Source organism: Chaetodon trifascialis, chromosome 1 (assembly GCF_039877785.1).
Source record: "Chaetodon trifascialis isolate fChaTrf1 chromosome 1, fChaTrf1.hap1, whole genome shotgun sequence".
In the NCBI taxonomy this organism is placed as follows: Eukaryota; Metazoa; Chordata; class Actinopteri; order Chaetodontiformes; family Chaetodontidae; genus Chaetodon; species Chaetodon trifascialis.
Genome location: NC_092056.1, coordinates 8,739,352 through 8,762,386, shown reverse-complemented (window position 1 = coordinate 8,762,386; position 23,035 = coordinate 8,739,352). Strand labels below are relative to the sequence as shown.

The 23,035-nt window shown below is 41.6% G+C and overlaps 2 protein-coding genes across 3 annotated transcripts; both read right to left on the bottom strand.

Moving 5' to 3' along the window:
* Positions 1 to 887: 887 nt before the first annotated feature.
* Positions 888 to 9,001, bottom strand: vegfd (vascular endothelial growth factor D). Its single transcript, XM_070959866.1, has 8 exons — positions 7,292 to 9,001; positions 4,697 to 4,910; positions 4,501 to 4,621; positions 3,791 to 3,860; positions 3,525 to 3,649; positions 3,325 to 3,440; positions 1,931 to 2,096; positions 888 to 1,252 (listed from the first exon to the last, which is right to left on the bottom strand). Exons 1-8 carry the CDS (start codon positions 7,403 to 7,405, stop codon positions 1,234 to 1,236), a joined length of 945 nt encoding a protein of 314 aa, XP_070815967.1. The 5' UTR covers positions 7,406 to 9,001; the 3' UTR covers positions 888 to 1,233.
* On the bottom strand, positions 8,621 to 22,680 carry pir (pirin). 2 transcript variants are annotated; one of them, XM_070959878.1, is made up of 10 exons: positions 22,424 to 22,680; positions 21,399 to 21,517; positions 21,106 to 21,198; positions 18,596 to 18,676; positions 15,299 to 15,505; positions 14,174 to 14,258; positions 12,349 to 12,393; positions 10,551 to 10,633; positions 9,373 to 9,439; positions 8,621 to 9,233 (listed from the first exon to the last, which is right to left on the bottom strand). In XM_070959878.1, exons 2-10 carry the CDS (start codon positions 21,489 to 21,491, stop codon positions 9,115 to 9,117), a joined length of 873 nt encoding a protein of 290 aa, XP_070815979.1. In that variant the 5' UTR covers positions 21,492 to 21,517; positions 22,424 to 22,680; the 3' UTR covers positions 8,621 to 9,114. The 2 variants fall into 2 exon arrangements, with proteins under 2 accessions (XP_070815979.1, XP_070815988.1); XM_070959887.1 differs by lacking the exon at positions 22,424 to 22,680 and having other exon boundaries at positions 8,976 to 9,233; positions 21,399 to 21,536.
* Positions 22,681 to 23,035: the final 355 nt, after the last annotated feature.

Here is a 23,035-nt window from a genome sequence, read left to right as displayed (position 1 = left end):
TCAAAGTGAAGGCAGATCTCTACGAAGCAATCGAAATTAATGACAAATAGAACGTACTAGTTTGCAGCAGTATTCGCCCCCTCAAGTCAGTACTTAGACGACATTACAGCCATGAGTCTGCGAACAGATCTGTCAGCTTTGCACGTTAGGATGCTGCAATTTTCCCCTGTTCTTTTTTTTGTAAAGCTGCTCGAGGCTCTGTCAGGTTGCATGAGGATCATGAGCGAACTTCAAGTCCAGCCACATATTCTCAGAGACGTGGACTCAGCAACCACTCAAGGACAATGATGCTGTTGTTTTTAAAACATTCCTGTTTCACTTTGTGTCGATGCTTGGGCTCATTGTCTTGCTGGAAAACAAACTTTCCCCCAAGTCTCTCCTCTGTGTTTTGGGGCATTTATGTGACCTTCTATCCTCCAGATTCAGGTGTATTTATACTATGAGCAACCTGACACCCCTTGGCAAATCACAGGTGATCTCCATTTCACTTATCATGTGACTTTTACAACAAGTGGCTGCACCAGTGATGATTTTGTATCCTGTTAAAGACTTGAACACTGCATCCTGTACAAATGTCTTTTACTTTGACATTAAAGGATCCTTTTCTTTTTGAGTAGAGTCACAAAAACCACATTAAGTGCCCTGTGATTCAGTTCTGTTAAACAACATAAATATGAAAATATGAGGGAATTAATGATTTTTATAAACTTTAAATGAAGATTAAATCAAGGGATAAGATTATGAGGTTATAAAACTCTTTCGAGGTAACAAGATTGACCTTACTGAGTATTGTGACAGAATTCAGCAGCCCTTATTGTTCAAGTTTGGTTTTTTTTCCTCAAAAGCTTCCCACCCTCTAAAGTAAAGCTCAGCATACAGATGATTTCTGTACTCAATAATTTTTTAATAACTACAGTGAACTGTTCGTCAGAGGTTCAGCAATAACTCACAAATTCAAGGTGGGTTAAAATTATAAAAATAATCTTTTAATATAAACTACATATTCAGTGCACAAAGAACAAATGTATAAATCATAAACATAAACTTTACACATTGATTGAAACATAATGTAAGCATGTTAAAAAATCAATTAACATGGTCATGTGAGTTAATATCTTAATTAGTTAAAGTGATCAGCATAAATAGGACTGTAAATAAATTATGAGCCTTCATTCTCTGCCTCCAAACATCTTTGGCAAGCAGGTTGTCGTTATTTATATCCCCACTGGACGTCTACTTGGGCCATTTGCAACTGTGAATAGAAGAGGGATCATTATGAGTATAAAATATGCATGAATTCACACACACAGGAGAGAGCAGAGCCACTCAGGCAGCCTTCACCCAGGACAAACTGACCACTTTATTTTATTCAGTTCATACCCTGAGAAGCTGCTGGGAATACAAATACAACCCCCACTTCAACGAAGTTGGGACACTGTGTAAAATTTAAAATAAAACAAAATGTCGTCATCTGCAAACAAACTGTGTTTACCAGAAACAGCCTTACAAAGTGTTCCTGAGCCCATGTCGTAATATCCTTCATGCAATCATGTGTGCGTGCATGTGTCCATCCTTGCTAAATTTCCATTTATGTGGGTCTTATTTGGGTCAAAATTAAAATCAAATGCAACAATCCAGTCAGCATTTTGACATACTCATGGATGTCCAGTGACCATATTAAAATGAAAACGGAAAAGTTGTTTGACATTTCATTTCAAAGACTTAACCTGCTCTACAATGGACAAAATGACTTTAAAATCAAACAGCTTTTCCATTTTCACTTTAATGGTCATTGAACAGCCAATTTCATTTTGACCCAAATAACACAACCACAAATGGAAAATTCTAATGCTATTGTGGAATTACATCTTCATTTCAAGTTAGCAAATCATTGTAATAAAGTCCCCTATGGGCTTCCACGCTGGCCTACCTGCAGGAAGCTTGATCGAAATGTTGATGCTTATGGGCACAGATGGAGGAGTTGAGTTGACAGCGATGGATCGGTGTTGGCTGGAGAGTCGGCGCAGGTAGAGGAAGACAATCACAGCGCTCCACGTCTATCTCACAGTCGGGCATCCATGAACTGAGTGGAAAGTCTAAGCAGGGGGTAATAATGGTGCATTTAAGTCTCAAAGACAGTATAAGTAGAAGAAATGACATCTTGTGATCTGAATCTCCATATGATGACATACAGTACAGCAGTTTGGTCAGACTTTGATAATGAACTTACTGTATCTTCAGTTCAAAGTAATCCATCAGTAAAAAGTTCATACATTTTTTCATTATAAAAAATAATGTGAAATCTAATTCTCTACATATGATATAGGCCTTCCTGGATTTTGGCAATATGGTTATTGTTTTTCTAAACCAACAGCTTGAAGAGGCTGTGCTTACTGTTAATATGCTCTCAAAGACAATGCTAATATGCTAATCTTTAGCAGATATAATTTTACAATTTTGTTTAGTGTGTTAGCGTGCTAAAAGCACTAAAAACAAAGTACAGCTCAGGCTCATTAGTTTTACAGACCTAAACCAAACTTTATCGGGATGCATCCTCTAAATTTATGAATGTTCACAGAAGTTGTAGATAATTTTTTTGTAACTCAAACCCTGCAGGTTTTTCATTTTCAAACTTAGTCTTCAAGTGTACAGACCCAACTGATTCTGACTCGAGTGACATCACTTGAGTCAGTATTTCAAAGCTCAAAGTGAGACCTTCAGATGTCTTGTTGTGTCTAACCAACAGTCCAAACCTCAAAATTATTGAGGTTATTGTGGCTCATGACAAGGAAATGTCACATTTGAGAAGCTGGAGCCATGAAATGTTTGGCATATTTGGATGAAAAATGACCAGTGGTAATCAGAAACAGCCGCTGATTAATTGTTTGAAAATAGTTTCAGCTCAAATTTTATATTCTGTTGATACATACATACAACACACACACACACACACACACACACACACACACACACACACACACACGTTATATTTACACAGCGTCGTCGTCGTTTTAAACATTCTTCATGTATGCCAAATTTGGAAAGCAACTAGTAATGATAGCTCTCAGAAATATATAGTGGAGAAAAAGTACAATATTTCTCACTGAAGTGGAGTGGAAGTACAAGTACAGCACTAGAGTAAATGTACTAAAATGTACTCACACTCCATCACTGCCAAAGTGTCGCTATGCTGACTTCCTGGAGCACATGTTTTAAGTGCAGTTGGTGTATATAAAAACTGAAATAAAGATGCTCAGTCCACTGTTTTTAAAAGCTGTTGCACCCATCCAAAAGGCCTTAATATATGTTTGTACACACACACACCTGGTGCACTGGAAGGGTAAGGTATGCATCTGTCACTTGAACAATCCCAAATCAGCCCACTGGCACAAAGCCTCCTGGAGTCTTCTGCCTCTGACAGCTGGCCCATCGGAGAACAACTGCCAATGAACCAAATGGATTAGAACAGTAAAAAAAAAAACTGATTTGAGATATAAGCTTGAGGACTGAGCTTCTGGACTCACCCACTGCTCCTTGGCTGAGCATTTCGTCGTATTATGGCAGGCTCCATGCACCTGCACTCTGTATGATTGGCTACTTTTATTAGCACTGGTTCTGGTACAGACTTGAATGGAATGACACTCAGGACCTGAGATACACAGAAACACACACAGATAAACACACACTGAAAACTAATGCAGTGGTTTCAATACTCAAATCATCAGAAAAAAGGCTAAATAGGTCAGAAAAGGTTAAAAACGGTCAAAATGAGATTATCTAAGATGCTCACAGTTTTATTCACATATACAGTAGTTGTGTTTCTGCAGGTGAGGCCCTCTTGATTGCAGCAGCCACTGCACCTGTCAGTGGGAAAACATAGTCACATCTGGGTAAAGTGATGCACATGGCCAAAAAAAAAAAAAAGTAGAGCAGGACTTGAGGCTTTTTCAGGAAATTTCAAATCATATTGGGTCAAAGGTAAAATTTAATTAATGTGGATACATTTGCAGAAGAAAAAAAAAAGGAATAGCTTGACATTTTGGGAAACATAATAATTCCCTTTCTGAAATGAGAAGACCAATACCAGTTGGTTTAATATGTAACTATATTAGCTGGTTAGCTTAGCTTAGCCCAGATACTATAAATGGGGGAAACAGCTCGCCTGGGTCTGTCCAAAGATAACAAAACCATCCTTCTAAAGCCCCGTATTTAACACATTACATCTTGATTGTTTAACCCGTACAAACCCTAATTTTTTAGCACCTCAACCTGACAGTGATGAGCTGCTGTAGGCTTGTAGGCTAGAGGTCAAATCAGCACATTGTTTCAACATTTGTTTCCATATCAGGATATATTCAACATGACTGAATGCATGCCGATGTAACATGGATGACTGCTGTGACGTTATGTCAGCTTCAGCATCCGTTAGGATGCAGGGACAGTGCCAGTTTGATGAGTTTGATGAAGCATGTTAAAGCTCTGGTTTCATGTTGAACGAACCTGTGGACGGACACACAAGGCGGTTTGAAGAAAATTGAGGGGTCGGTGCCGAGCTCCTTGGCCACGTCGACACAGGTTTCCCTTGGCATGCACTGAGTCCGCTGCCACTCTTCATCTATGGCTAAATGGGAGACACACGTTTGTAACCACATCGACACACATGCACAGAATGCACCTAACATGTCATTTATCCAACCTTTGAGTATCTCCAGGCTGTAAGATTCGGCAGCATAGCGTGTAGAGCGGTGTGAGCCCACTGAGGGTGGAGATGAGAGGGTCTCTGGCTGCTGCAGTCTCAGGCGACACTTCCACAACTTCCAGTCAGGAAAGTTTGCAAGCCTCAGCAGCTCATCCAGGCTGGAGGCTGAACGCACCTTCCTCTCCCTCTGCTCTTCCCACACCTTCATCACCTGCAGGCACCACAGTCAAGCGTCACGTAATGTCTCACATTGAGATCACTGTACTGAAAAATATGCTCATGCACAGCTCTGAGGATGGTAATGTCTGACTGTCCACTACTTTGATCCAGACTGACCCTGGACAAAAAGTAGTATAATTTTGCATATTAGAAATATAATTTAAGTATAAAGAAGTCATTACAAATACACTTTTACCCTTCACTTGTACTGCAAGTGTGCTATGAATTCAATGGTGTACTTCAGTACACTTACAGTTTGGAAAAAAAAAATATTTACACGCCAAGTCTACTCAAGTATTACTCAAGTGGTAACCAAGGACTACTTGAATCCACTTAAGTATACTTGAAGGTGACAAAAATAGCACAAACAGATATTCAAGGTCCTGAAAAAATTAATTCTACTCACTTTGGTGATCGTGACTTTAACTGTAGCACCAACATTCGGCGGACATATGTGGCTCAGAGTGAAGCCTCTCAACAGCTACTGGATGGGTATGTTGTTTAATGATTTTGGTGATCTCCTGACTTCAACTCTCATGCAAGCATGAGGTTAACAGGTTTGGTTTAGAGCGAAATGCCTCGATAAGTATCGGGTGGATTGCCGCAAAGGATTAATTTCAATGACTAACTCTTGTAGTGACAGGTGTAGCACAGCAGTCATATTTCTGTTACATTGTGGAATTTTTGAAGGAACCATGTTGTGGATAAATTTCACTAACTCAAGTTAGTATTCTGATGGTTGCATTTAGCTCAAAACTCACAGAGCTTCTAATGCGGCTGTAGAGTCTTATTAGAAAACATTCAAGCAAAAGCAAGCAAAATATAATAAAAAACTGAACTGAGTAAAGTGAAATGCATGTGCAGCTACATTATGCGCATTATTTCCTGCTACCACGTGCTTTACACCGAAGCTGAGTTGACATGTATTTGCTGTCGTGTGGAGCGACTTGGAGCACTTGGCCTCATGTCCCACCCATTAGTCAGAGTGTGATTATCAACAGCTGCAGCCGCAGATTTGTGTGTCTGCTCCAGTCTGTCGTTATACCTCCCTGAACCCTGCTCATTCTGACGTCCCATGAACCTGCTGCCAAAGAGCATGCATTTCTATACGCTAGAGGGATGACATGCAGCCAGGTTTAAACCCAAGACATCTGAAAACCAAACCACCACAATGCACGCTGAGAGAAGGCAGCAGTGCCATGCACTTTAAAGCACATGCGCTGTATGTATGCACATGCAGAAGAAGAACTGTGATTCAGGAGTGGGAGAAAATCATAAAACCACCTGTTGTGCTACCCCAGACGGGCAAGTTCCCATGAAGACATAAACCAGAGCAAAATGGAACGATTAGATTTGTGTGGTTTGGACATGTGATGGAATGCAGAGTAATCTCATGCACTAAATCTAACATGTCCTGCGTGAATGATTTGTACTGTTTTGTTTGTAATGTCATCTCGTTGAAATTTTAATAGACGCTGAAAAGCCAAAGATGTGATCTGTCTGAGCAGGAGAGGAGTTCAAATTCAGGACTTCTCAGGCTCATTCTTGAGGCGGGAAAGCCAAAGCCTGATACCGGATGGTAGGTCTACAGCTGGGATGGAGGCACATCAGAGGAGACAGTCATGGAATATTGCACTTGTCTGCGCAATGTTTGCCTTATTTCCTTTGGACAACTGTAATGATCTGAGCCCTCTGATGTGCTCTGATGTGTTCAGTGTGTTGCGGAACAGAGGGTGGGGCAGGTTGGCTGGCTAACTGCTTCCACTTAAATCAGAGAAACAACAGAAAATAGGGAGGTTTCCCCTTCGGAATTTCTACCAGGGGATAGACCCACTAATGTGAAACAGAGAGGGAGAGCGCCTGAGTGAGGGATGTAAGGATGGAGGCATGCAGGGGTTATAGTGAGGGAAAGTGAGGAGAGACAGAATTAATGAAGATGAATGAGAGGAAGAGAAAGGAAATCTATTGAAGTATAAGAGTTCAATGGTTCAGTAATCCCCCTGATGCAGATCCGATGTCGACGTGCATTTCCTCTTTTCACCACATGCAAGCACACACATTACTGTCAATTCTTTTTTCAGTGCACGGAGGACGGTGAACACATGTGAGTGTACAGCACTGGCAGCTACTGGTTTATGAGATAATGAGTGAAAAGAAGACACAACACTGCAAAAACAAATGAATTCAAGCCCTGAATGCATCGAGAATAGAAGAGCCATGTAGTGCTTTAATTTCTGCTCACTGGTTGGATGCTGGATAATACATTTTTTAGCACAGAGGGGAACAAAGTCTGTTATACATCAGCTGCAACAAGCATTTGCAAAACCGCTTTGATACGTTTTATATACACTTAAAGCTTTATGCCACACTTACCCTACTTCCTCCACCTCTGTGCATGCTGTGGCCCACGTTGATCCAGCTCAGCTCCACCACCAGAGTCACCAAGCAGGAGATTCTGCACAGAGTCCGTTTCATCTTCATCATCATCCCTCGGCTCTGCTCGCTCTCTCTCTGAGGAGCGCTCAGCAGTATGGGCTTGTCTCCTTTTGCTGCTGGCAGAAAGTACTGACTCAGTTTCCCAGAGCAGCTGAGTCCCTCAGACCACACACACTCAGTCCTCTAAGCGCAGGTATGTGCAGCACAGACTGTTGATCTTTCAGCTGCACAGTGGAGAGAGTGTGTGTGTGTGTGTGTGTGAGCCACACGTAACCTGTCACGGCAACCCAGACACCCACAAGCCAAATGGAGGAGGCTAAAGAGGCTTTAAAACATGCACCTCTTACTGCAGAGGCTTTGATGCAGAACCTGAGGTGTCCAGCTCAATAATGAGGCTACTAGAAGCTGAAAATTACCTAAAAAACAGAGAAGAAGAAGTCAAGATTCCCTTCAAAACTTCTTATCAGCACACTCCCCTTTGTCCAAATGGGTTGAAGGCCTGTGAGATATTCCAGGGGGCTGTAGCTAGACTATCATAACAAATTCCTCAGGGTTCAAAATCTTTTCAAAACCACCTCCTGACTGGCTGCTGACTTCTGGCTTCCCTTAACTGCTAATGTCAGTGGTTACAAAATGTGTATGTTACTCTTTCCCTGCATCAGTCTTCAGTCATCCAGATCCAACTGTGGTTAGTCCGTGAATGCCCCTGAGGCGCAAGAGCAGCCGCACAATTCCTTCCTCTAAGATGAAGGCTAAGTCTGAAAAAGCTGTGAGAAGCTGTCTGTCTTGATGTCTACCCTGATGTCACTCCCACTGCTGCAGGTCCGGCCGCCTCAAAGCTCGCCTTTTTATTTGCTTGTGTGTTCCCGTCTTCCCTTTTTAATGTCTGTTTGTCAAGTGATCAAATCCCCTGCCTCTTAAATCCTGTATCAGTGTCTTTTCCTCTGGAGCTGCCAAACCGCACACAGCCAAAGAGCAGTAACATGTGTTTTAAATGTGATCCAGACTTCCGTAACGTGTGAGGGGAAATAAGATGCCAGCACCACCCCTGTCCCACCGACACCCCACCCACTCAGCCACACAGGCCCATTTGACTCAGGACAGAATCTGCCAGGAAATAACATAATGGAGGACACAGGAAGAACAATATTCCTAATTTGTATGCAAATGAGGAACAGCAGCTTGAGCATCTTTTGTCCACTTGTTGTCCACTTATAATAATTATGAAACATGCAAAAACTTTTTTTTCCTCAGTATTTTTTGTTTGACAGCAGCTGGTAATGTTCCTTCAGCAAATTCTGGGGTAAAACATCAAAACATGTGGAAAACCATCATACTTCCACTGAATTAAATTATGTTAAATCATCTTCATAACAGCGTGTGAAACCAACCCGCTCTCAAAATTTTGTAACAGCTCTGCTATGTTTCAAACAGCAGAAGGAAAATGTAATAAAGCTTAAATTTAACAAGGGGAGTGGAGAGCAGTTAGCGGCACATTTTCTCTAAAAATCTATATTTTACAAGGAAGAGAGGGTGAACTACTACACGGCTAACAATGGAGCCTGTTGTCCACTCCCACAGGAAGCGCGTGGACAAGCAGCGAGTTCAAATGGATGCTGGAAAGCACTAAAAGCTTCAGAAATGCACACAGATAAATACCCATATTTTCAAACATCGCCATTTTTTTTACAGAATTGTCGCAAAACAAATAAATAGGAGCAAACACACAAGGCAAAGTTTTTCAGTGCGACACGTGGCGCTCAGAAAGAGTCTCTGATCTTGGACCTCCAGTTTACGGCCCTTTCAAAGCCATTTCTGCCACCCTGGTAGTCCCTGATCGCCTGTCTGATCTCCTCCTCTGTGGTCATTACAAATGGACCTGAAGGGCACACACACAACACAGGGAGCTATTACACGACAGGTACTGTGCTGATTAACTTCTGTTTGTGAAATACACAAAGCACTTCTTTGTTCAGTGACTTGTTGCCAGCATGTCGAGAATCACACAAATGACGTACCATGTTGTACCACAGACTCTTTGATTGGTTCTCCAGCGATCAGAACAAAATGGGAAGCTTCGGAGTCCTGAGGAGGAAATAAGATGTCTTTCTTCAGCCTTTCATTTGACATCTTTTATCATCGTTTCTGACTTCACCAATAGGTCCCAAAATAAATCTGTGGGGTCACAAGGTGATTAAAGAAAGAAAATCTAAACGTACAACAATAACACTTTCACTCATCACACAAAAAAGGATAAAACCCAGAGGGTGCTTCCAAAATCAGCGACACATGCAAGTCCAAGCCCAAAAGCAAATGTCCATCTATTTATCAGGTTCCCATGGACAGTGGCTGAATCTGGATTGTGGATTTCAGCTGCATCTCCTGCCTTGGCCCTGCCTGACATCCACTGCAACTGCTACTGCTGTTATTACATCCACTGTCACTGTTACTGTGACTGCATGTCTGTCTCTCTCTCTCTGTCTCTCTCTCTCTCTCTCTCTGACTGCATTTCTGTCTGTCTGTCTGTCTGTCTGTCTGTCTGTCTGTCTGTCTGTCTGTCTGTCTGTCTGTCTGTCTGTCTGTCTGTCTGTCTGTCTGTCTGTCTGTCTGTCCCTCTCTTGCTCTTCCTCTCTCACCCAACCGGTCGAGGCAGATGGCCGCCCACCCAGAGTCTGGTTCTGCTCGAGGTTTCTGCCTGTTAAAAGGAAGTTTTTCCTCGCCACTGTCGCCAAGTGCTTGCTCATGGGGGAATTGTTGGTTTCTTTGTAGATAAAAGAGCTTGGTCTGTACCAGCTCTATATGGAAAGTGTCCTGAGACAACTTCTGTTGTGATTTGGCGCTATACAAATAAAATTGAATTGAATAGAATTGAATTGAATTTATCCTGAAGTCCATCCATGTGTGCTTCTGAAGGATTTAGCTTCTGTATACCAAAGGATGTGCTGAGATGGACTTCTTCACTGCACTACACTTAAACCAGGCAGATTAAAAATGACAGGCTGCAGAAGTGTGACGGGACAAGCTAGACAAGGGGAGGGGGCTCAACATGTTGCCACCAACAGGAAATGATGTAGGAAGCTCACTGTGGCCTTAGGACAAAGAGGATTAAGTCAGTAAGCCATCAAACACACATAATCAAACAAACCATGTGAAATACTTTCCGCCAGAGTTTGGGAAGCGGAGGACAGTCGCTCACCTTGTTCTGAACTTTGACACAGTCTCCGTCTCCAAACACCACAGTGTGATGCGGCTCTACCTTTTGCTGCTCCTGATCCGGGCCTGGAAAACAAGAAAAGTCCACAGTTTTGTTGTTAAGTCACGCTGATTTTAAACACTTTTTGACTTTTTCAATTTCATCTGAAATCTGAACCTACTTCAAAATGATTTCAACGTACTAGATCCTGCCTCAGCCTCACATTCACATTTCTGTATTGCTTACATTTTGAAAGGACTGTAATACAATTCCATGTGCAATACCAAGTTGTTAATTACTTGCCTTCTTATCTCTCCTCAGAGTGGCATCAATTCAAATTAAGACAAACCCACCACTCCCATTATTTCCAGAAACATGCTGAAAACAAATCAAACGAACCCTGCCTCATAATTACAGCACATCATAACTGTAAATTCTAAAGACAGTGACATGGCACATCGAGCTATGACACTTCTCACAAAATGGGGCTGTTATGTTATGTTAGGAAACAAACCACAGAAGAAACACGTTACTGAAGATGATTGACTGAAGCAGCTCTTTCTGAATATGGGAATCTATGAATCCTCTGGGAGCAGGAGCTTCTCATTGGGGGAAAACCCCTCAAAAAAGGGCTAAGTCTTAGAGAAAAACAGAGAAAATGAGATGGAACGTCTTCAGGCATTGATATTAGCAATACATTTTCCACCAAAAGCTAGCTCACTTGCTCCTTTTGAGCGGACGTGTGAATTAGTAGTAATAATTTCATTTGCTTCACAAATCATTTCACTGAGAGTTCGACAGAAAGAAAGGCACCTGTGCGTTTCAGACACTTTGACCTGGTTTAGCACTCACTGTCACTGTCTGCACGCCGCAACACTTACAGCGCTGACACTAAACGCTGAGAAAGCCAGACACTTCCACTTGTGGTCGATGCATTCATCAAAGCCAGCTGGTCCTGATTTGGCCAGACTACATGTAGAGTCAGAGACTTCAGATTCAAATAACGTCTTTAATCTTAGCAGCCGTTTTCATCCTCTCGTGTCATCAAAACATCTGCCAGCAATTACAAGCAGTCTGAGAGATCCTGCAGTGTAACGATGGAAAGTAATCAAATCAGAATGAAATTTTATGAAAGAATAATAAAAGGGGAATTCTGACTGAAAACAACAGGTTTCATCAAACCAAGAAAGCCTCTGAAAATGAGTCCACTGTCTGAAAGAGTTTGTTCTCATGCGAGGGGAATTCCCTGATCACACAATGTCGACCAATATGCAGGAAATGCTATATTCCATAATCTATCAAACAGCCACACCGATACAAACAGGGCGTATAGTTTGAGTATGTGGGTAAACTCTGAGATGGCTGCACTTTATAGACAGTAGCACAGTCAGTTTTCCAACAAAGGTAAATTTTACATTGACTGGCCTGGTGGTCTGAAGAGGTCATAGGTGAGTGTCAGTATGAATCCAACAAGGCTTAAAGTGGAACGCATGGTAGTTTGGCTGAATCTGGAAGGGAAGTCGCAACTGGACTGAGATCACACATGTTTGTAACGTAGACAGAGAGGGAAGTGAGAGAGTGATTAAATGCAGTGAAAAGAGTGCACGTATGCAGCTAAAGAATGTTTGCGTCACCTTAGATATTAATGATTTCCTCTTCTCTTTATATGAGTCTGAAGTGCTGGACAGCATGAGACAGGTCGTGTTCTGCATATATTCATAATCTCTTGGTGCAAAGTTCAGATAAAAACAGTGTGCAGAGGGCCCCTCTTTTAAGAGATCATTAACCAGACAAAACTCACCGACATGAATGGATCCTGACAGCGTGTAGATGAATGCAGTCCATCCTGTCAAACGCAGAAACATTATCTGTAAGTGCACGTGTAATAAAGTTGGTGAACCTGCAATAAAAACATTTACATACTGTGCGTAGTTTTTCCTGTTACCTGTGTTGTAAAGCTCTCTCTCTCTCCATGACGCTCACTCTCTCGCTCTCTGTTACTGTAAAAATGCTGAGCTGTCATGTCCTCCAACAGTTTCACAAGCTTTACGAGCCTCTGAAGTGTTTCTGTTAAACTGTAAATATCTGCTGATAACATTTTATCTGCATTTGTCCTACATAGTAAACAGTGCAGTCTTTGATCAAAAACCTAGTGTGAACCTTGTATATACTGATCCAGATCTGAATGGAGTCCATGCATAACCCGTGAAACCACTTGATCCAGCCTGCGGGCCAATTCATAAATACTAAAAAGCCATTACCTTTTTCCAGTGATAAAAGAGAATAGTGTAAAATAGTAGACTGGCATACTGATATGAGTGGTCCCTGAATGCAACACACGTAGCAGTTGATATCATGTCAATGCATCACGGTGACTGTCAAGAAAACATAGGTAGATGCTCTTTTGATTGAAGAGATATGGACAAAAACTTCTTTTTGTTGAAGCAAAAGGCAAGCCAGTGCGTCCAAGCTGGTTTTTGGGATGTGCTACCAGTGATGAAAAAGGCTAATCTTTAGCGTTGTTACAGCCACAAACATGCTAAACTGGATGAGCTGCAAGGACTAATGCGCTTGGATAATGCTAAAGCTCTTCTTAATATGTAATTTTGATGAATAGAGATGAGTTTTTAGGGGTTTTATCGATGCCCGGAGAGGAACTTTAAATCCCTGTGGAGATTTTGACCACTAGTATCACTATTGAGCAATGTTTCACACTAATCCACTGGTCTCCAAGTAGCCTGGAAAGAAACTAACTAATAGGACAACAAAGGCACAGAGGAAGAAAACTGCTAGCAAGCAAACATGCAGGTCCCAAAAAAACAAAACAAACGGCACTGCAAATGTTGGAAATGCCTTCAACACACTGTCAGCCCTCATGGATACACACAGTGTTTTGGTGAATAACAATGCAAACCAAACTAAAATTCACCATCAAACACTGGCTGGACCGTGACGAAGGTTACGGTCGGACTTCAAAAACTGGTTATGAGGCAGGCGGCCAGAATGTGATGCTGTTTCCACGTCCAGTAATGTTCCCAGCAGACCCTCTTTCACAAAACAGGAAATACTGGTTGTATTATTGCCATGAAAAAAAAGAAAATTCATGTGTCTTTGGTTTTGTTTTTTGCATGACATTTTTTTTTGAGAGTATATGGTTGTGATCAGACATCCACACTGTGGGTGTCCACTCCATGTGCAAAGATTTGGAAGTTTATGCCATTTATGTATCTCTACATGTAAATTATATTGCAGTGTTTGTAAGACCCAAAAGTCTTTATCCAAGCTGTCTCTGATCACACATGGTTTGCCCGGGAGGAGGAAGGATGGATCAAACATCCAAGAGAGTTTGTGTCATTTTTAGGCTGCATAAAGCCACTGAATGCACAATTTTTACATAAACATACAGAATAGCTGAACTTGGCTCATCTACAACGCCCAGAGAGGACATCCAGCTGACCCTAACACTTATCCTGGTCAGGTACCATCCCCCATTTTGCAACTATTTTTGAACCATAACGGGGCGTTTTGACTGAACTTCCAAGCAACAGCCATTCACCTCTGGTTTACAACAACACTCGACCATTTACAGGCAGACTACAGTTCATTTATCAGTGTTATTCTCCTACCTGAGGGGACGGGCTGCACATGCAGGGCCCCTGTCTGCAGTCTGAAGTCTAGGTACAAAGTCGGTGTCCTCGTGAAGACCTTAGACTGAATGGAAAAAAAGGACAGTCAGAAAATCTGCTTACTTCTCGAACACACACACCCCCACAAGTTTTACATATTTTGTAGAAAACGGAAAACAAAGTCATGCAAACTTTGACAAACTGGCGCCAGTGACTGTCATGCTCATGTGTTTACAACTTGAGAGCCATCTGCACTTGTGCTCCCTGAAAACGGGCTCTGAAGTCTCAGTCTTTCATTGGTGAGTCTTAACTTACACTTTCTGCTCTGCATTTTTTACTGTGAGCGAGACATTCAGCGTGCAGAGCTTACTGCACATTGGAAAAGACCTTAAAGAACTTCAGCATTGAGGATTTGCAAATTGGGAATGTGGGTTAGAAAGTGAGCTAAGTGAAGGAAATGAAAGCGCCTGCATCTATTTGACTTCTCTGTTCCTGTTTTGTGCAGAATTACTGTCACCTGTTAAAATACAATAAATACATACAGGAGTTCTTCATCTACTGTAAACGACAGTTAAGAGTGTCTTCCTACTCTAGGAAATATCTGAAGTAGTTTGGGCATACAATGGTGGTAACATGCAAACCAATCTGCTCCTCTGATAAACAGTATAAATACAGTATATGAAGAGAAATGGATGTTTGAGTTTTAGAGAAGGAGTTCAATGACCTGCATTAAACTGAGTGGTTTTAATGCCAGACCATGACTCGCTGTGTCTCATGCCCTACAGTAACCTTTTACATTCCCCCCACGCACACAAACACACACACACACACACACACACACACACACACACACACACACACACACACACACACACACACACACACACACACACACACACACACACACACACACACACACACACACACACACACACACACACAAATGCATGCACATTTATGTCATTGTTTGTCTGTTTTTCCTGTTTGCCTTAAGCCTCCAGCAAATGAGCAGTCACCATGAGATCAACAGCTACCGGGAAAGTAAACATCATGCTCGCTTTCAGATGCCGCAGTGACATCACCAGCCTGAATCACAAAGACACTTTCACACACTAACAAACACACCTTCGCCCCTAAAGCCTCTCCAGATATCACAGCGACTGTAACTCCTCCCTGGCTGCGTTTGGGGACGTCTGAGCCTTTTAGCTCCTGGTACGCTGGTTCCACCATCTTGTCTCGTCTTGGCAGGTTCACCCACAGCTGTAAGCCCACCACTGGCTCCTCTGACACAGGCATCTCAGCATGGACCACCCCCTTCCCTGCAGTCATCCACTGGTGCACAAGGAGACATATTTCAAATATATCAAAGACTGGAAAAGCTGTCAATTGCACCAAAAACATCTGTTTGGATCATTCACAGGTAAACAGGTTCATTGGTAACAGGTGATAGGATCATGACTGGGTATGAAAGGGGCATCCTGGAAAGGCTCAGTCATTCACAGACAAGGATGGAGTGAGCTTTGTGAACACATGATTGTAACAAGAATATTACTGCATGGGCTCAGGAACACTCCCAAGTTCTTTGGAGTTAGGGTTGTACGCTGAGAGCGTTCACAGATTTGTATCACTGGCTGTAAATATCCGGAGGTGAGAAGGTTTTTATTTGCCGTGCTCGTGTCGTGGCACTACAAACAGCATTGCTGATCATGTGGCTGGTCCACCACTTCCACGCAGAAATATCTCTTTGAGGAATTGTGATGAAATGTGTACAGACACACAGCAAGTGTTCTTCAGTGGGTGTATTCTTGTAACTTTGATGACCTGCTGATGTTTCATCTAGTGCCACCAGTCGGTCAGTTTTTACTTACAGTGTCTTGACATGAACAAGATAGATGGGCGCAAAATTAGGTTCAACCAATCACAGTTGCTATTTAATGTATCCTGAGTTTACATCTCACTGCTGGATGGATCCCTCAGGATGAATTCTAGTACCTCAGTAATCAGTTTGTGGCCCTGGTAGCATGCCACCATGCTAAACTAAAATGGTGAACATGATCACCGTCATACCTGCTAAACATCACTATGCTGACATTGTGAACATGTTAGCATGTTGATGTGGCTCAAATACAACCTCACAGTTGGTTGTTGGTACACTGATTGTCCTTTTGAGCAGTATTATGCCGATTTTATGCCACCAGCACCAGTTTGGACTTCAAAATAAAGCAAGGGGGTGGAGCTGTTTTCAGGTAATGATTGAAAACATTGGATGAAACAAAGTGTAGTTTAACAACTCCTGCTTCTCCTTAAGGCCAGCTGTAAATTTCCACTCTCCAGCTTTAGCTCAGCTAGCCACTGACGATTCCTCTGTGACTGTGGATTTCTCTTCTTTCTGTGTTTTTACAGCCAGAGATCTACTGTATGCTAAAACATGCAGAGCTTGATAATTAGAAACCCAGAGAAAAGAGTCAGCACAGATCTGTTCTGTGCTGACTGAAAGTAAATTCATTCAATTTTTAACATCTTATAATAAAGATGCAGTCTAACTTGGAAATAAGCTGCCAGTCTTAGTAGATAAAGATGATAAACTCATGCTAATAATTGTTTCTTTGATTTGAAAATACTGACATAAAAAATGTAGGTGTTTTTCCTTCCTAAAATGGAAATATAGAGATGTGGAATTAAGTCAAACATTAACTGAGACAATTCTTGAACAGTTTCTCTCTCGGTTTGTCTTCTCACTTCCTTCAATGAAGCTCTGCTTTAATCTGAGACAGTGTTTGAGCTCTCCCTAAGGGACCGACGTGATATCTGAGCCTACACAGGGTGCACATGGCGGGTTAGAGGAAATTCAGATGAACTGACTGAACATCTGTTGCAGATTGAAGCTGAGTCAGCAGCCAGTGTGTGTGTGTGTGTGTGTGTGTGTGTGTGTGTGTGTGTGTGTGTGTGTGTGTGTGTGTGTGTGTGCGCGCGTGTGTGTGAATGCAACTTTCCTACTTTAAAAACACAGGAAACAACCCACAGGGCATGATATCCAATTAGTGTGAGTGCACAACATTTTAATGCATATGTAATGAGTTTTGGGGGGATTTGTATGCCAATGGGCTTAAGTCTTGTTCTGCTCTTTCATTTACGTTGATAACAAGTGGACTGAATGCTTCTGATTCATGTTAATGACTTGCTTGAAACCTACCACATCACGATTAGAGGATTAGAGTGATGCATGTAGACAACAATGATCACACCGTTACATAACGTTTAATTTCTGAGAGAACAGAAAATATCACCATTTGGCAATTTGTAACTGGCAAAGTTACAGAAACAGTTCAGCTTTTTGGGATATGCACTTATTAGCTTTCTTGTTGAAAGTTAGATGGAAAGATGGATACCACTCTTACACTTGTACCGTAAATATGAAGCTACGCTCAGCAGCTGTTTGATTAATTTAGCAAGAAGATGGGAAAATGGGAAACAGCTAGCCGTCCACAGCTAGCCGGCAGCTCTACAATCAATGCCCTGCTCTCCTGTCTGTGAAACTACTGCCAGCAGATGGTTAGCTTAGCTTAGCATTAGGGTTGAAACTGTAGGGAAACAGCTAGCTGGGCTGTGTCAGGTTAGCTTGGCACACAAACAAACATGTAAAATGGTGAATCGTGCAATTATACAATCAAAACAAATATAGAATAATCAGTGTTTTGCAAGTTACTGAAAATTAGTTCTTCTCTCATACGCAATGAAATAATTTGACCAATTAATGCATGTAGAGTAACTTTCGCATTACTCTTAAATGTCTGCTTCAATTATTCTATTAATGCACATATAGCTAAATCATTTTAGCGCTTCTCTGGCACAATGTGAGACAAGACAACTTTTATCCATCATGGCATCAATTGTAACTGTAGTGATGGCAGTTATTAAGACTCCCAGTGACCAGAGGGCAGCAATGACATCCTACCTGTAAACTACACTTGTGTTGTTTTGGTTAGGCAGTGGGATTTGGTAGAAGGAAACCCATACAATGCTGGATATTATAGGTGATTAACACAAGTTTATTCAATTTATATTAGGAATATTACAACAACGATGATGAAAAGCACTCCTTAAGGTCGAGTGATGTTAGATCATAAACTGGAAAATCTGGGGAATGGGTTGAGCTTTTATTTTCACATAAGACAAAAGTAATGAGTAAGAAACCCATTTAACTTTCAGTAACTGTAATAAGTGTTAGCTGTTAGCCCTGTTTCCACTCTTTGTGCTAAGCTAAGCTAAGCTAAGCTAACTGTCTGCAGCATCATATTTACCTGAGACAAACACAAGAGCGGTATTTTCATCTAACTCTTGGCAAGAAGTCATTCCTAAAATGTTGAACCATTCATTTAAAGAAAACTGTAAAAATTAACACTATAAGCAGTTATGCAGTACTTGCAGATCTCCAGGTTTCAGTTGTCCTGAATGGCCACAGAAGTCTTCGTGGGCAGAGATCCCCTCTAAAACATATGTTACCTGTTTGAGGAAAGACATCCAAATTTAGTATAAGCAGCTTCTGCAAAAGTGTGCATGATTGCCTCACACAGACAAGTGAATAATTTGTTATATTTTAGATCAAATATGAAGAAACAGGCTTAAAATGTTGCAGGATGCTTAAACTCAGGCCACGAGCTTTCAAACAAGTGCTACTTTGACACTGAACACACATGTGAGCCTGTTTCACCCCTGTGGTCGAGCTAGACAGGAAGAGAAGTGTTGATTGTGGGGACATGGGTTCAAAGGAGAACATCTGTCTAAAGGAGGAAAGCTCGGGCCCCTGCAACGAGCTGCATGTGATATGTCCCCACAGCTGTGTGATTTCAAAAGTCATGTGACTGTGGGCAAACACACCTGCTGAAAGGCATGCTGGGAGTGAAGTTGAGTCCTGTCAACCCACACTGGGAGATCTAAGTTACATCTGCCAAATCAAATACACTTCTGGCAATCGACAGACAATATTTGGGATGCTTGAATCCAATTTTAAAGATACAAGCCCAACCTGCCGCACTGCTTCCATTCATTCAAATGGGGGAGAGCGAATAGCACAGTACAGAGTTCAGCCATAATTTAAAAAAACATGCCACAGACTTGTGGTAAATTTAATACACAGCATTAAGCTCAAAAAAGAAGAAATATTCAATAACAAGCGTATCACTAAGTGGCTCAAAGAGTGGGAACCAGAATAATGGGAAACGGAGCAAACTGTAAAAAGGGCACTGACGTATTATCACCTTATAAAGTCATCATGGCTCACATGCTAGAAAACAGCTGCCTATTAAGACACTGAGCAAACATGGAGCGACATAAGTGCTCCTTTGAAGTAGTGCTTCTGTCCAGTATTCACCAATATCTGGCTCTTTAGAGGCTAAATGCTGCACAGCTAGTCGCTAATTTTGTCTGCTGGCTGCTTTGAGCTGGGAGGTTGCATTCATCAGAGCACTTTCTGCTGTTGGGAAATCAGCTGATAAGAGATGTGAGATAGAATCAAACAGAAAAGATGCTAAATGCTGTGAAGAGATGAAGAAAACTGAAGATTTGGGTGATATTTCCCTGTAGGTTTACAGTCGTTGGATTCATTGTTAGTAAAAATGTTTTTGAGTATAACTTCTAGCTGAAGCTAATGTATCCGAACAAATTAGCCAATGAGTCTGTGATGGGACATTCCCCTCACACAGAAGCCCAAAATTATATCTTAAACACAAATGTGTTGGAATTTAGAATAACAAAAAATGAGTTTAGATATAACCAGCAAACGTTTGACATTTTCACACAAGAAAAGTGATTTAAATGATCAGCGTCTTCATCAGTTACGTCTCTGTCAATGAACACTCTCAACACAACTCTGTGAAATAAAGACTAAATAAATATCAAAATGCAGGGAAGGGAAATAAGGCAAAATAAAAGCTGACGGTTCTGTACTAAAGAAGGTTTTAAATCTATGAGTAAACACTGAGACGATGTCCAAGAGGTGGAGATAGTAGTTGTTATATACTGTTTTTAAAGGCCTCAAAAGCGGACCTTCATCATGAGAGAGGAGACTTTGTGTTGACTTATGGCGAGAGAATCAAAAATGCAGAGGTTAACTTTTAATATGTGTAAGTAAAAGAGGCGACCGCAGCAATGCGATCACATGTTTAGGTCTTTTGCATGCGTGTTTGATCTCTCCATAAACCGGCCGACATGCCAGCATGTCAATAACAATGGCAGAGGAAGACTCTGTTTGGTGGAGACATAATACATTAGTTTCCAATGCCTGCAAGGACAAAAACAAAAAAAAACAAGGGTGGTTCACTGAAAACACAACACAAGCTGGGGCAATTCCTCTCTTTCAAAATAGGGGATTTTCTTCTCTTGTGAGCTGTCATCATCTCATCTTTAGCTTTCTGGGCTCAAGGTGACATTAAGCAAACTGAACAGCACAAGCAGATAATATCTCTCTGACATGTCTGGCCTCTGATTTTTGAAATCTATAAACCTAAATCATCATTTGTGGAAGTCAAATTGGTGCCTTGGCTGCTTTCTAGACCCTGTCCTGGTGTCGCCATCTAGTGATCAAACCCTGAACATCACCCCTCAGTGATCCCTGCTGGTCTGCTGCTTCTGGTGTTTGCTGCTTTTTGAGCTCTTTGGTTAAAGGAGTTTTACCAGTTAAATACTGTTTTATTGTTTTGATATGTTCAGGGTGTTGTACTTTTACTATCCATGTCCTTTCTTTGTTACGCCAAGCCTAATAAAAGATGGTGTCCTGGAGAAGAGAGGAACATTTGATAGAAGTACAAAAGATCTGATACAACAGCCACTTTATGCATGTTGGACAGGCTGCAGACTCAAACCTTTCAGCTTCCCAGGTTATCAGAATATCTGCTTCCTTTATCTAATTCCTAAAATTATAGTCAAAGACTCACCGTCTCAAATCCTCTGTGAGGATGGTCTGGAAAACCTGCCGGCTTGCTTACTCTAAACTCATCCAGCATCAGGAAAGGATCCAGGTTCCTCAGCTGGAAATAAAGTATGTACAGTTTTAAGATAAGATAAGACTTTATTGATCCCACACTGGGGAAATTTAGTTGTTACAGCCAGAAATTTAGTCATCACAGCCAGCAAATGTTACAAAGGTTGCATCAAAGGTTTGCATCAGCTACAATGGCATGTTAAAAGGGCTGACAATCAAGCCACAGTAACATGATGAGGAGCTCACCTCCTTTCTACCGATGCTCCTGCGGACACGAGCCCCGACTCCCTCTGACTGTTCCACACTCAGGACCGTCCTTTCCACCCTCCTCACATTCATCGCGCTGTGAAAGGTTTCACTCGTCGCTATAAAAAATGCCAGTAAAACAAATGTCAAGTCACATAGTTTGATATTACTGCAGCTGAGTTTGTGATGCAGAGCAGAATTATACTGTGACCCACTCTGGGTCATAAACAGCAATACTGAATATATTGATTCAGTTGTCTCTCCCAACATGCAGTGGGTGAAAGGCAAAACATACAATTAGAGTTTTGAATTCAAATGTTTCCATTTACATAAAACTTGTTGGACTTTTTGGAAATTATTTCTTAAGGTATCTTTGTTTGGGTATAAAAGTGTCTTGTGAAAATCAGAAAGGGGACCCACACAAAACCTGTTAGAGGACTACACCAAAATGAAATACAGCAAAGTAATATGATATGACCAAATAACAGGAAAGGTCACGCAATCACAGGGTTTTCCCGGTTTTCAAGATGATTTTCGTGGTAATTTTGCGGGCCACAAGCTGCCAGCTTGCCACTACGTCTGAAACAAACCAAACCGATCTGAGAGCAGTGTGTGTCAGCTGAGCAGTCAGCTGAGCGGATCAGCTGCTCGTCAGCTGATCTCAGCGCTGCTGCTGCTGCTGCTGACGGTTTGGTCTTCAGCTTTAGCTACAATCATTTCAGAGAAACTTTCCCTGAAATGTAATTACATCACATCTGTCCTGGACGGCCTCGCTCTCTGGAGAAGGAATTCGTGTTCCTTGGAACAGATCTCAGATCTGTTGATAGTCGTCTGCTCCTTTCGCATTTTGTTGTGTTTACTTCCCGTTTTCCTCATCAGCTGCATGTTTCATGAGATCTTTATTGCGCGTAATAGAAGCGCGGCGTGTTATTTAGACAACCTACCGGATGAGCATTTTCATCAATGTTTAAACATTACTGCCAACACTGAAATACATTGTGAAAATAATTGTAAAACGCACCCACCTGCCTGAACTAGAACAAGTCTTGTTCTATGGCGACATTTGAGTGACCGTCAGTTTATTGTTGCACCTGACGCGCTCTTCACCTCCTCAGGTAGGATTAAAACCCGGAAGTCAGGCAGGAGGTGGGGCTAAAAGCGCCTGGGTGAAAGATAAGCAGCTGGAAATTTACCTTGAGAGGCGACTGGATTCGCGAGATCACCAGATCACGCGAGATCACAGCTCAGCTAGAAAGAAGCGAGTGTCGAGGCAAATATGGATAGCTTTTATAAAACGCCACAGGTGACAATCAGTGATCCAAATGTAACCGAAGAGTGAAGTTACCAATGCAGCAGGATCACAGATGACTTGTTTCAGAGGGTTTTACAATATGAATAATATCCAAACTCATCCAAACCCTTAATTCAGATAAGGAGGAACTCTCAAGTGAATGTAGTAAAATATTTGTTTCCTGGTCAGTCATACTGATGTAAAACAGATTAGGTGAGCAAAAAGACAGATTTGCCTTCCAAGCCATCATGTCATTATACTTCTCTGAACATACTTGCAATTAATGATCAGAAATCAATATATTTATTTGAAAAAGAATTTTTCCCCAGAAAAGTCAGTTTCACAA

Excerpts from the sequence above, each read along its gene's own strand:
- vegfd (XM_070959866.1), bottom strand. The coding sequence starts at position 7,405 with ATGATGATGAAGATGAAACGGACTCTGTGCAGAATCTCCTGCTTGGTG. Across the intron at positions 3,861-4,500 it reads CCTTGTGTGTCCGTCCACAG|GTGCAGTGGCTGCTGCAATC; the intron begins GTTCGTTCAACA and ends TCCCACTGACAG. Across the intron at positions 2,097-3,324 it reads TTACCCTTCCAGTGCACCAG|ACTTTCCACTCAGTTCATGG; the intron begins GTGTGTGTGTGT and ends CCCCCTGCTTAG.
- pir (XM_070959878.1), bottom strand. The coding sequence starts at position 21,491 with ATGAATGTGAGGAGGGTGGAAAGGACGGTCCTGAGTGTGGAACAGTCA. Across the intron at positions 10,634-12,348 it reads GTCAGGATCCATTCATGTCG|GCCCGGATCAGGAGCAGCAA; the intron begins GTGAGTTTTGTC and ends CTTGTTTTCCAG. Across the intron at positions 9,440-10,550 it reads GTGTCAAAGTTCAGAACAAG|GACTCCGAAGCTTCCCATTT; the intron begins GTGAGCGACTGT and ends TTTCCTCCTCAG.